General features: G+C 42.9%; 1 protein-coding gene across 1 annotated transcript; it reads left to right on the top strand.

The window, feature by feature from the left end:
- The first annotated feature begins 233 nt into the window (after positions 1 to 233).
- On the top strand, positions 234 to 12,748 carry stk17al (serine/threonine kinase 17a like). Its single transcript, XM_023282078.3, has 7 exons — positions 234 to 571; positions 3,980 to 4,192; positions 8,460 to 8,604; positions 9,392 to 9,518; positions 9,622 to 9,670; positions 9,993 to 10,172; positions 10,936 to 12,748. The coding sequence occupies exons 1-7, from the start codon at positions 462 to 464 to the stop codon at positions 11,219 to 11,221; spliced, it is 1,110 nt and encodes a 369-aa protein (XP_023137846.2). The 5' UTR covers positions 234 to 461; the 3' UTR covers positions 11,222 to 12,748.
- Positions 12,749 to 14,101: the final 1,353 nt, after the last annotated feature.

Raw genomic sequence — 14,101 nt, 5'->3', positions numbered from 1 at the left:
AACATCCACATAGTTTTTATTTGTCATAACGATAACTGTCATACTGAAGTTGATGACAGAAGCTTTTGTTTATGTTCCTGTACCAGCACCAATCAGCTCCTGTCCTTTGCCACCACTTGCCAGCTGGCCTGCACCTTTTCCTGTTCAGCAAATTCATTGGCTTCCTCTGCTGAGCGTCGGCGCTGTGGGCGGGGCCTGAGGACGAGTTTATTGTCAGGAATGTGTAGTAGCACTCAGACTAATTCACTGCACCGACTGCGTTGCGCTCCTGCAGACATCATCATCATCATCATCCTCCTCTCGTTTGGGACGCGCTTAACCCGGATTATCTCCCGGTGGTGTCACACAGCTCCAAACCGGTTCACTTTATCATGAGAGTTTTTACTTGAGCGGAGCCGATTTTTTTTTTGTCTTATTTATCTGGTGGGGGAAAAAAAGTTTAATTTCAAAGTACGTCTTCAATGCCAAACTCAACGATGAGCAAAAACGGGATGGTGACAAAAATCCACACGAGGATAAGAGTCGAACCGTTCGCAGCCAATTACGAGCTGGTTGGCAAAGAACTGGGCAGGTGAGTTTGTTTGTTTGTTGCAGGAATGACTTTCCAGCATTCATTGATAGCAAAATATCATAATCTGGGCGCTTATTTGGTTCGTGCGTTGACTGGCTGGACTTTGCATCACCGTCTTGATGAGCTTAAGCAAATCGGTTAATCATATTAGAATTACTCTCTGCACGTGTAAATGGGAAGCTTGTTAATTGAACATTTCCAATCCCCGCATACCATCCGTTGACGGAGCAGCGCTTTGGCACCCGGAGTGCGCAATGGTAATGCGCTTTTGTGCGTCTTGGCTAAAAGTTGCCGGATTGTTTTAAGATTTTCTGATTGGCCTATTTTAATGAGTTATGTGGAGAAGCAGGGGGCTGAAAGCTCCTAGAAACCCCCTCTCAGGGAAACCTAAGTCGCAGCTACCGTCCACCCACTGGTCTTGTGTTTGGTATCGAGGAAAGCATTGTATTTTTTTCTGTTTTGAAACTCCTCAACCTGTTATGCTCACGTGTGCGTTCTAGTAATTCCTAGTATATGTGGGGGTGAAAATATAAAGCCTCAAATGTCACGAGTTGAATTTGCATTTATTTTAAAACGTGCCAGCCTCACAAGTGTGATGTCAATTGACAGAATAGGCAACAAGACTAATGAGAGAACATTGTACACGAAGTGATCGTAATGGCTGTTGAAGACTATGTATTAGTTTTATCAGTGTGCTTATAAGTTATATTGTTAGGATATGCTCTCTTTTTAACTCGATTGTCCTATTTTATATACCTGTTTTCCTAGGAGATGTCACTAAATATGCCATCCACCAGCAGCCACTTTTCTCTCTCTGTCTCCCTCTTCAGCCAAATGCATTTTGTTGGTCACAGTTGCTGAATTGTGAATCCCAGACTGAAGTGCAGATTCCATCCATATTTAAGAGGGAATTCCCCAGTGTGCCAGACTGTAAGGACTTTCCCCTGAAAGCATTCTGAATCAAAATGAGGAGCTGCATTTGACTTCTTCGGTTTCACGTAGCCCAACAGCTGTTTGATTTGTGCCAGTTCTGCATCTGTCTTTACAGCTCCACTTTAGGTTTGCCCGTCTGCAAAGTGACATGACAGGCTAAATAAAGAGTACATTGGTAGCAGCCAGTTTCTTTAGTCAAACACCCTGGGACATCTGGCACAGCAGCCAGGAGCTATAGGGGGTTTGCTTGAGGTACTAGACTACAGTAGCCTCTAAGCACTCCTCATAGCTGAACTTTCATCCTCCTTCCCTCCTTCTCCCATGACTTCAACTCAACAACATCCTGAGATCAGGCCTCATAATCCCATTAAGTGCAGGAATGCATGTAGTGCTGCAAGCCAGGAAATCAGCTGTATAGTGTGTACATGAGGAAGTTTACCATATTCAAACCTGCATGTGCCAGAGTTTAATTATTCCTATAGGTGCCCTTGTCAGCTGTCTTCAATTTGAAAGAAACAGTACAGCTCATTTGGCCTCAATTTCAAAGCTTTCTCCCCATCAGGGTTTGCATTATGAGCTGCAGTCCCCTGCAGAAGGGTGCACAAAATATGTTGTGGCCAACTCGAAAGCAGGAAGAGGAACTCATATTGTGTGTCTGTGAAGCAGGCAAATAAGAGCTGTCATTTCTCATTGCACTTCAGACATGAGTCAGTGCCCCAGTGAGGGAGACAAAACGCAGACTCCACAGGAAACCAATTTCTCAATCAAATTATCACCATCTCGAGTGCTGGGGAGGAATTAGCTGTGTGTCACAGTAAACGTTGATGATTGATGACAGGGTAGGCTGAGGCAGATTCTGCAGGGAATAATCCTGCAAAGTGAGATGTTTGATCTGCTTTATTGTAAGATGTGTGGGTGTTTAAATAAAATAACTACTAACATGACAAAGTGTGAATATGGCCGGCTGGAAGATGGCCTTGTTTTGTAACCTCTGACCTGTTGTCAGCTTTTGAAAAGGCCTCCTGTTGCTCTTTTCCGTCACCACTGGTCATTTCTTTTCACTCCATATGTAGTTCCCAGCCTACAGCTCTGAACTTGGCTAATTAAGGATGAAAAGGCTCCTGATGGCTTTTGCCTTTTCACTCTGAACAATGACTCGTCACCATTCTGTCAGAGTGGGAAACTGCAAAAGAGAAGGAACTGGGCCTCCCAGCAGCCTGAGTGAGAGCCAAAACAGAACCAGACTCCAGCCAGAACAGTTGCTGTTTTTGGTCAGCAGCACAGTTGGCTTGGAGTAATACTGTGTGGGAAAATGACTGCCATCACGCTGACTGGACCTCTCTGACTTTGCTTCATTTCGATTCTGCCCAGTTCAGTCATCTCTTTACATCCTATATTCATGTTCCCTAAGCCTTTGGCAGTATATGTGAATTGTGTAGCTCATTAAACCATTGAGATGCTGGATGGATAATGATGTTGAGGTTACAGTGTCAATTTTCGCATGCTGCATTAGGCTCCAACCTGACTGTAACAGCAGTGACCCCCTGCCTTACATCGCCAATCACAGTCAGGTGGGTGGTCTTGGTCCCGAGGCGGCTGTGTTTAGCCGACTTGTCAGCTTTTGTAGGACTGTCAAAGGAAAAGCAGTCTCTGGCTGAGGGTCTGGGCGGAGGCGTCAACACAATTCCATTTGTCCCTGCCGCTGTCAGCTGTGAAGAAAGGGAAGTGGACAAGGCCTCATTATCAGCCTGGGAAGGACGGCTTGTGATTGTGTCGGTTTGACACAGAGTGGCAATTCTGCACACATCGGACATCCTGCCCGCACCCACAGCTGACCCCGAACACCTTCTTTGAATCCATCAATGTATATGCACAGAAATGAATTGCTGGGATGAGGTCGTAAAAGTAGGTGCCCCTAATCCCATGTCATACCGGCCACATCGAGCAACCAAGCTGTTGCATCTCTTTGTTTTTGCTTGACCTCTAAAGTGGCAGTAACCTTATCAGGTCCCTGCCCACTATTCAGCAGCTTTGGTCTAAAGTGTCGGCCTTATCTGCCTGCTGTCAGACCCTCCTGGAGGCTGGAGGAGGAGGAAGGGGGAACTCTCAACCGAATATCTAATGACGCCTCCCTGGCGTACCAGTGGTCAATAACTGTCTGTATTTTCAAATGATGCCACGCAGCCTTATCTCTGAGCTGCTCCATAATCTCTCCTTCAGTGTTGCACTCGAGGCTGATTGGGGGGCTTTCCCAAATGCCTTGCCTCATAGCACTTTAACTGTCATGAATGTGTCCAGCAGTTTTAGCCTTTAATTTGCAGCATTTAAGTGACCTAAATTTAATCCAGTGACTCTTTGGATATGGAACAGACCCATCTCTGACCAAATATTTGTGAAAAGCCAGTAATGTGGTTATGATTTTTTTCTGTCTCCTTACTAATCACTCTCTCGCTCTCTTCCCTCTTTGTTTCCCAGGGGAAAGTTTGCAGTGGTGAAGAAGTGCATTGAGAAGGCGACAGGGAAGCAGTATGCTGCCAAGTTCCTGCGAAAGCGACGGAAGGGCGAGGACTGCCGCATGGACATCTTGAACGAGATCGCAGTGCTGGAGTCAGCCAAGGCAAACCCCTATGTGGTGGCACTGCATGAGGTCTATGAAACCACCAGTGAAATCATCCTCATTCTGGAGTGGTAAGATAATACTGGAAAGCTTGCAGAAACAACACCAAGGTCTTTAAAAGTTCACTGAAAATTGATATTCTGCATCATAGCCACATCTGTCTGTCTTTCCCACATTGTTTGTGTTCAAACACACCCAGCCCTGGCTGGCACTGGTGCTGAAAACAGAAGTGATGGTGGTAATTTAAAAGACCTTTTAAACTTTCCTCACTTGTTAATGTTCAAGCTATTTGAGGAAAACTGGGATAAAAAGATCGGGTTCTTAATTATTGAAGAGAACAACATCCTTTAATCATCACTTTCTGAAAACTTGGGAGGGTTTCTTATGCAGCTGGTTTTGAAAGTACCACAAATTAATTCTACTTGATAAGCAGTTTTTTTTTTTTTTTTTTTTAAGTCAGGGAAAGCCTCATCAAATCTTACATGCACGTCATGCAGCATCCCGTTTTCTGCATGACGGGAATGTAGGAGGTTTGGTGTTTTTCATGAGAAGTGCCTACATTTATGCTGCATATCTGTCTGATCTGACATCCTGGTTTAGTTGTGGTGTCGTTGCTGAGAAGACAGATGCGTGTCACTCAAGTCTTTAATAAAAACATACACACGTGTGAAATGCACAGGCTTGCATTTCTGCGACATGAACTTTGCCTTAAATGGAAATTGTCTCTCTCTGTGGTTAACAGCTCGTCCCAGCGTAGCCTCATTCTCTCGGTTTCTTGTCACCCTTGATGACTGAAGAGCTGTCACTTTAAATACTGACAAGGCAAACCCAAACGGTGCACACTGTGTGAAAATAACAACACTGAGCTGTAAGTTAGTCATTTACATGCTACTGTGTGATCTTACTGCTCGGTGTTTATTGCATGCTGAGCTGAGTCGAGCTACTCATTCAGTGATCCAGCAAGATCACCACAGCTGTCTGGCTCCAGCCTGTTGTTGTGGTTGGGTATTAAATGATATGATGTATCTAGTAAGTGTCCACTGGTTGCTCTAATGACTGAGTTTAATTAGGATTTGGAAAGGCCACTTAGCATTTTAATTATCTCGTTGGCTTCATTGCAGGGAGATAGCGCCGGGCAATTATTTGAACCACGTTCCTCCTGACCCTCTTCCATAACTGCTCATTGCACAGGCAGGAAGCTTTCTCTTACCCGGTCCTCACTAGACATTCCCATCCCAGACATGGAATGCCTCTGTAGAACAAAAGCTTCTCTGTGGGGGGTGGGAGGCTGTGTTTGACCTCTGACTGAAGTGTGAAAGGGGAAGTAGCACCATCATTCACCCCTGCATGCCTGCAGAGAAAACATAGCAGGAGGTCAGTCGGCACTGGCCCACATTTCCTTTTCAGCTGCCGAAGCAGTTGCAAAGGGAGTTACTGAGCATATAATCAAGCAACCTGCGCATGCACAATATTTTAACGCTGAACGAGCTCGGTTTTTAAATGACAGTTATTAACTGGCGTACTGTAGATTTGTGCTAAAATCTGCAGAAACGCTCACAGTGAGACCTTTGGCTTGTGAAACGCTGCATCTCCAAACTGTCTGACCTCAGCATGAGTTTCAAGAATTGCAAGCCATTTTCCATTTCCTGTGGGTTTAAATGTAAGCAGCAAGCAAGGCTCCCAAAAGTAGCACACCGCCACGCTGCTGTAAAGCGGTGTGTACGCACACACTTCTCGTAGTCCCAACCACATCCTTGTCAATGTCAGAGAAATGGAAGAAGTTGAATTGTAATCATCTTTGAAAGTGCAGCCCCAGAGTGCATTAGTACCACAGAAATCCCAAGTATAATGACTAGTTTGAGAGATGGTCACTTTATTGAACAATGAATTACCTTTGGATTCTTAAACTTTTTTCTTTTTTTGCAAAGTAGTTAAAGATGGTCATGGTGATGAATTCTCCATGAAGAATATTTCTTCATTTCAATATGAAAGTGTACTATAGGACAGTGATAAACCTAGTTTTGTTTGTTCCAAGGTTAAGGTTGACATAAGGAGACTTCTGCAGATAAAATAATCTAAACTGTAACTGCAGCCAAACCAGTACAGTCCTTGAGATGCAAGATATGCTGTGAGGCTGAAAGATTTTCAGGTCAATGATAAGAGTGTACCATGTGACTTGACTACATTTGCTTTCAGTGTATCCGTTAAGATACTCTGTGGTATACCCCTGACTAGAGTTTTTTAGTTTGCTATTTTAAATGACTTTTGTTTAGAGTGCATTGCCATGTTTTATGTTCACTTTAATTTCAATATCCCCCCCATTTCAGTATCATCTTAACATAACCAAGACCTCGCTGGACTTTAATTGAACTGTACAGGAGAACAAGTGCTGCCCAGAAATTCAGCCAAGAGTCAGGTTAGGCTTGTGGAAACTAGTTGACAGGGTGCTGTCTGTGACGTCAATAAGCACCCGGCTTGGTGGGCAGCCAAGAAAGGCTTTGACCAAACAGCCTCTCCTGCAGAACCAAAGTGATTACTAACTAAAGAGGACGTTTACTTGTTTTACAGATTTTGCCTGTTTCCCGCTTAGTAACTCATTTTTCAGAGCTCAAGATTAATCTGTTCTTGACTCTTGTTTTCACATTGTTGTTTAGCCTCAGTGTGCCCTCACACGTTTTGGCTACAGTGAGTTTATCCTTGTGGGTCCACGTGGGGGAGGATGTCTGCCTACACACTACAGCAGTGAGAACATTAACATTCTTGGAAAGCTGGAGAGCACAGTGACGATATTTAGACTTCAGGGAAGTAACAGATCATTCTTGGCCAGACTGTGCACCCGGTTAAATTTAAACAAAATGATCTTCATCAGGATTCGAAATCCTTTCAGGCACTCCACTGACAGCTTAATGAAGCTATTGAAGCACTGTCCTGTCAAGCCTTTAATTGCTCAGACAGGCACAGTAAATGCTTACAGGCCAAGACGACAGATTCAAGTGAAGTTTTTGACTAACCTCACTCACTGAAATGCTTGAGGATTCTTTTCATTTTGCAGTTTTCTAACAATAAAATCAAAAACATCTCTCAAATCACACTCGTATGTCTTTCATTTCCTCCCCGCATTAAAACACCAACACCAGGCTTACTCGCATTTGCTACACATGTGCAGATCAGTGTGATCAAATTGAGTTTCATCGTGTGTTTCCACTGCTCTTAAACTCTTTGGGGGTTATTAGGTGGTATTGAACATGTTTACAACAAGGGGGATAGGTGGCAAGTATCCTTAAAATCCCCAAAAACATGGATCCTATTTTCACAGCTGCGGTTGGTAAAGAGTGGAGGTTTAGGAGGCTAAGTGGGGATTGGAAGGTGCTGCTTATGTAACAGTCATGCCCAGGGCCTGGTCACAAAGTTTTCCTCTGAAGATAAAAAGCATGTGTGCCTTCCAAATCCCTCACACATGGTTGTAGTTTTTTTGGGTTAACTGTCAGCTTTAGGCATTGATCTGACTGATGGAGCATTTAATGTAAATCCACCGTGTCTCCACTTTACTCAACATTGTTACACAAGCACAGCAGGACCAGGCAGGAATCTGACTTGTCCTACTCCAAAAGTGAGAAGTCACCATTGAGTTGTCTAATTACTAAATTCCAAAAACGGATAATCCTCATACTTAAGATTTTTCTCTTTTTTTTGAGCAGCCACGTAGAACACTATGCTGCACGAATACATACAATATTTAGTTACATCTGTTCTGTTCTACTTTAACAAAAATGTCATCAGCTTTGATTTGTTGGCCGGTTTTTGCTTCTGTTTCCTCCCCGTGTATTAATCAGTTCAGTTGCAATATATCAGGCTGTAAAACACCTTATCTGAACCTGCTGTAGGCTGATTTAACTGTTCTTATCTCAGCAATATTCCTGAGAAGAGGAAGGTACAGGCACAGGCAGGGGACCTAAAACTATATTGATTTATGTTGGACTCGAGTACAGCGTTTAGATGTGGATGGACTTTGTTGCTCCAAGCCAAAGTACACTAATAAGGAGACAAGCTGTTATGTAATTTTCAACAAAGTAGAAATTACTTTGGGTTTGTTCACTAAAATTGTACTAGTGGGATGGGCTGCTATTTGCCGCTGTCAGCTTGTGAGTCAGACTGAGGGGAAGGGCGTATTCGTACATTTCGAGGTTGCAATTTATTATGACAAGTTACAATGAATAATCAAAAATGAGAGTATGCCAAACTAAACTCCTGTGGGTGGCTATCCATGCAGACTTCTTTTTCTTTCTCGTCTTATCCCTGTTATTTTTCTCAGTTTTCCTTCCTGTGCTTTCCTTGCAGCGCTGCCGGCGGCGAAATCTTCAACCAGTGCGTCGCAGATAACGACGAGGCCTTCACAGAGAAAGATGTGATGCGGCTGGCAAAGCAGATCCTGACTGGAGTGGCCTTCCTGCATCGGAACAATGTGGTGCATCTTGACCTGAAAGTAAGCACAGTGAAAGATTATATGAGAATATAGGACACTACATTCCCTTGAGTGTCAGACTGAGGGAGATATTATTTCTGTTATGCAATCACAGCTCATTCAGTGTGTCACGACCCTGTTCCCGCGAGGAACCAGACGAGTAAAAGAACCTGACTGAACTATCATGTTGTCTTTAATGGGTCCTGAGGTAACAAGGCTGTCACCCCTGAGGGTTCCTCTACTTTCCTTTCTTAGCGTCTCACAAATTAACGAAATGTCTGGTTTCTTATTACACATGTTACGCAATTACTTTAAAAGTGAATAGGTGATTTTAAAAAACTGCATGTGTTCTAGATTAAGTATACTAACGCCTCCTTTTAACCCAACTGATGCTTGGTATATGTTAATTTCATGTGAGATTAAGAGCTTTCAAGAGGTGAATGACATACACACTACTGACACAGGCCTGACAGTTGGCCTGTCTTTTCTTCCAGCAGGCATTAGACCAGAATTAAACGCAGTTGTATGTACGGTACAGTGCATACTAACTATGGAGCCTTCTAAGTGTTTGGCAGAGATGTCCTGACTGTTTTCAGTCTCATCTGATAGGCTTAGCAGATGAGCTCAGAGCAGCAGCTAGGACACTGACTGACGAACTCCACCCCAAATCCTCTTGGGCCCAGTTACCTCAAATACTTTGACTCATTCACACACACAATTAGTGACCTCAGATGCAAGATCTCAGATTGCTCGAAAATACATTATGTAACATACCTTTGCCTAATCTGTGTGTCTGCATCCTCTACAGCCCCAGAACATCTTGCTGACCAGTGCCAGGCCTCTGGGGGACATTCGTATTGTGGATTTTGGCTTATCCAGACGCATGGACAACATCACAGAAGTCAGGGAGATCCTGGGCACCCCAGAGTATGTGGGTAAGTCCTCCCTCCACTTGTTAAATACCCACAAATCACCTGTGTCTTTTCAAATTGAGTGTCATTTATCATGACTAATTGGGGCCATATGTTTCTGTTTTAGCACCAGAGATCCTGAACTATGAACCCATTAGCACTGCTACAGATATGTGGTAAGTGTTCTGCTTTAGACTGCTTGCACTCATTTGAGAATGTGCCATGCAGAAGTCATTCAGTCTGTGCTATACTGGAAGTAGAGACATATTCAGGATACTGACATCACCTAGTGTGCAAAAACATTTAGCTTTATGTCTAGACCTTTGAGCACAAGATAATCTTTGCTTCTCATTTGCATTTAATGAATGACTAACCACAGCATGCTGGAAATTAGTCAAATTTGTTGTGTTACAATGTGTTGCAATAGATGTTCTGAAACCATCAAAGATAACAACTTGCCTCATGACGTCCTTCCCATTCTTTTTCTCTCTCTACCAGGAGTATCGGGGTCCTGACCTACGTCATGCTGACGGGTGAATCTCCCTTTCTGGGTGACGACAAGCAGGAGACATTCCTCAACATTTCCCAAGTCAACATAGACTACTCGCAGGACACGTTTGAGGGGATCTCCTCCCTGGCTGTTGACTTCATTAAGTCTTTGTTGTTGAAAAACCCCAGGTGAGGCCATATACAGGAAAGATGAAGATAATCAAATGTTCTGATTATGGCTAAAACTGCAAAGTTTCCATCACCATCATTTTGAGCTGATTTACTCACCAAGGATGTGAGTCAGGTTCACATCGGCACGGAAGTACATCCGCATGCGTCTAAATGAGTGCATGTGGTAACAAGATTTGCGTCACTTCATGCAAGAATTAACTTCCTTTTTTGCAACAGGTGGTTAGCTCTCCTCATTTGCGAAGAAGAGAACTTTAGGCCAGCATCTTTGCTTTGACACACAGTGAAATACTGATGAAATGTCACCGTGTCAAAAAATGAACAGCTAAATAAGGTGATTTTCAGAGGAAGCTATCCAACTGTGTTCTGATTAATTTACTAAACCAAATTTTGATTGAGAGGTGGAGCACAGAGACATTAATTTGTTACTGCAATTTGTTTGAAAAGTAGCAGCAGGCTCTCTCTCATATTAAAGAGCCACAATCTCCAGCTAGAGTTGTTTAATTGCAGCAGATTAGTGGTAGCATTGGAAAAAGCTGAGGATTCCTAAGTGTTTGAGTAATCGTGGGAGATGGAGAGGAAAAAGTCTTGAGAGCAAAAAAGTGTTGCTTTTGTGGTTTTCCAAGCCTAGTGTTGAAAAGGAATATGGCTGACTTCTGAGAGAGCGGACTGAGTGAATCGGAAGATTCAGGCAATCCATCAGTTATATAAACTCTTTGGGAATTTCCACTCATCCACAGTGTTATTGTGTTTGTGTGTGCAGGAAGAGAGCCACAGCAGAAGAATGCCTCAATCACCCCTGGCTGAACTCCCATCCCCTCTCCCACCCGCACCTCCACACCAGGTCGGCCTCCTCTTTGGATGAGCCCGAAACAAGCCAGTCGGAGTCAGAACCTGAGAGCCCAGCTCCTTCCCCCGAGCTGGACTTGATCGAGTCGTATCTCATGTGCCCGGGCCAGGGTGAGCTCAAGGCAGGTCGCGACGCCTTCTCCTTCGGCGAACCTCCGTTCCCCACGCGACCCGAGATACAGCAGGAGTTGATCTGCTGACCGACGTTTGACAAAGTTGGGAGAGACTCAGCGATTTCAAACTCCACGGAGCAGATGCTGAAAGCCAGTGAGCCCACAGCTTTTTGGTCTTGAGCTAAACCAGGGCCATGCTCTGTGGCTGCTGTATGCCTGGCTGCTTCTACTGCTGTGATGTCTGCGAGCTAAGATGTGTGTAGTTTGATACCTCTGTGTGTTTAAATAATACATGCTACTCTGCGCTGATTTGAATGATTGCACAGGAGAAATATGAGCAGGATGAAGACGCCGGAGTAACGAGTGGGAGAAGACACATGAGGACTTTGTTGCAAGACTGCACTGCCGCCTTACAAGTGACAGAACCAAACTGGGATCAGCTTAACACTGGGGCTGGTTCACCCCTGCATGCACACTGGTTTGTTTTTACCCAATTAGCCTTTCAGACTGAGTTTCAGAGGAGAGGAAGCCTCCCGCTTCCTTCAGAAACGACTTCACTCACTGTGTGCTCTCATCAAAACAACTTATGCTTCAGCTGACCCAGACATACCTTCTGTGATGAGTTTTGTTGAAGGAAGTAAAGGGTTTTGACAGATGGTTCTGCTTAACAAAAGAATTAAAGCAACGGAGAGCACCTACGCTGAAGCTAGACGTGGACTGTTTGACTGTTTTATATGTTTATTTATGTGTGTTATACCACTTCAGCCCCTTAAGTACTCAAAGCCACATAAATGCCTGGGTTTAAGATGGATATGGTAGCATTTTTGTTTTTAAGGACAATCTTGAGCACTTTTTATTTTGTTATTGGATTTCCGTGTAATAGTAAGAAACCAAAGTCTCATCCAGCACAGTCAACTCTCACACAATGTACTGTACATATTAACCATTCTCCATCACACAGTATTTTTTTTCCACATGACCTTTTTTCATTAAGTGCCACTTTTTCAACCTCACTTCTTTGTTAATATTACAGTTCAACATTTTGCTTTGTTCACTTTTTTTTTTGTTTTGTTGGCCATTGCACAAGTTGCACATTTTCTTTTTGTACTTAACTGCAAGGTTGCCACTAGATTTCATGCTCTTCAAACGTTGTGAAAATATCAGTCTCGGAAAAGAAGGAACCGCAGGGGTTGAAAGCGGTGATTAAGTTTTGTTATTTGATTTGTGATACATACAATATGATGACGTGGTCAACTGAAGGCCCTGATTTGCATAAATATGGGATGTTTACCTTCAGATGCTTGGGAGCAGAGAAATGAGAAAGATTTTCTCAAAAGTACTGAAATGTATATTGTGAGTTAGTATTAAGATTAATCTGTAAAGAAAATTTATGGGTTTTTTTTGTTTGTTTTTTTACCAGTCTATAAGTGATAGCATCATTATATCTTGTCTTATTTTGTATGTTAACTTTTACTTATTGCTATTGTTTTTGTGCTCTTGAATTTCAGGAAGGTTTGCACTTGTCCTTGTGGACGTTACATTAAAATGAATAAATGTGGATGGCATGCATTGCAAAATGTAACAAAGTAAAATATATGTGCATTTTGTATCAAACTATTCTGTGTGTGTAATCATTTTAGAGCAACAATAACGATGAAATGCAGCACTTGGCAGCATTAATTTATTTTTCTTGCAGTTAGCAGTGAAAAATTCTAATTGTACATTTAGGTCAATGATTCGGTCAGATCCAGGTTTTGTTTTTTGATCTGCATGATCTCTGCCAGGAATTTGCTTGACTGAAAAAGAGACACGTGAATTCCAAACAAAATTGATATTAGTGATTTCGATGAACCTTGACTTTTTCTGTAGGGGTACCATCATCAGGTCAAGGTTTTAATTTGTTCAGTATTTTAGTTATTTTAGTTCATGCAGAGGTTAAAAGCACAGTGCCTCTGTGCAGTCATGGCTGTTTATTTTGTCTAGTTCATTCCAGCTTACAAGTAAGACACACAGAATCCATAAATGCTTTGCAAACTGATTGAATTGAATAAATTCTTTTTCAGCAAATCCTAACAGAATAAAATAAAATTCAAGAAAAAAAAATAATCCAACAAATTTCCAGCCCTTCAGATTTGTGATCAAACTGAAGTTATGTGGTCTAGCAACCCTTCATTACAAGTTGCACATGTACAAATGGTGAGTAATTTAACCAAAGAGCAATACTCTTAACCTAGTGGAGTAGTTTTTAGATTCCTGACTTAGTAAAACATATCATTAATTTCCAAATAGAAAGTCACATTAGAGAATTGACCTTTGTGACCCCTCAGATGGATCTTTTAGAGGTTCCTGACCCCCAGTTTGGGCACCATTCCTCACAGTTTTATATCACCCCACCATGTACTGGCATCCCTCTTTAAACGCCATATGTTATCATCATCCCATTTCTCATTTTGTGTCGGGCCAATGATGATCAGCGTAGCAGCAGTGTGGTGCTGATAATTCACATGCAGTCAATGGAAAAGTAGCTCTCATACCAAAACACATTACTCATGTTTGGACCAGATTGCTAGTGAAGCATCTGCTTTTCTTCTCACTATATCTATTTACAGAAACAGAGGATCATAAAGAGAAAAATAAAAGTCCTCTCTTGGGCCAGTCTTCCATAAATATCCAGCAGCCTCTCTGAACAGGAAATGCCAGCATCCTGTAAAGAGGAACGCACAGTAATGCTTTCCAGTGTAGTGAAGCTTCTTTCTCTTTCTTTCTCTCTCATGCACACACTCCTGTGCTTGTTTACTTGTATCAGGTTAAACAATATCCCTGCCCGCTAATATCCTGAATTCTTGCTTTAATGTGTTCTTCCTCTTGCGGTCGGCACTGAGCCAGTTCAGCTCTGCTGCAGCCAATAAGGAGAAAGCTGGGCTCCCTGCAGTGTCCTGCACTAGTGGCTCTTGGCTGGACCGACTT

The sequence above is a fragment of the Amphiprion ocellaris genome, chromosome 19 (assembly GCF_022539595.1).
Source record: "Amphiprion ocellaris isolate individual 3 ecotype Okinawa chromosome 19, ASM2253959v1, whole genome shotgun sequence".
NCBI lineage: Eukaryota > Metazoa > Chordata > Actinopteri > Pomacentridae > Amphiprion > Amphiprion ocellaris.
This window is presented reverse-complemented; position numbering and strand designations above follow the sequence as displayed.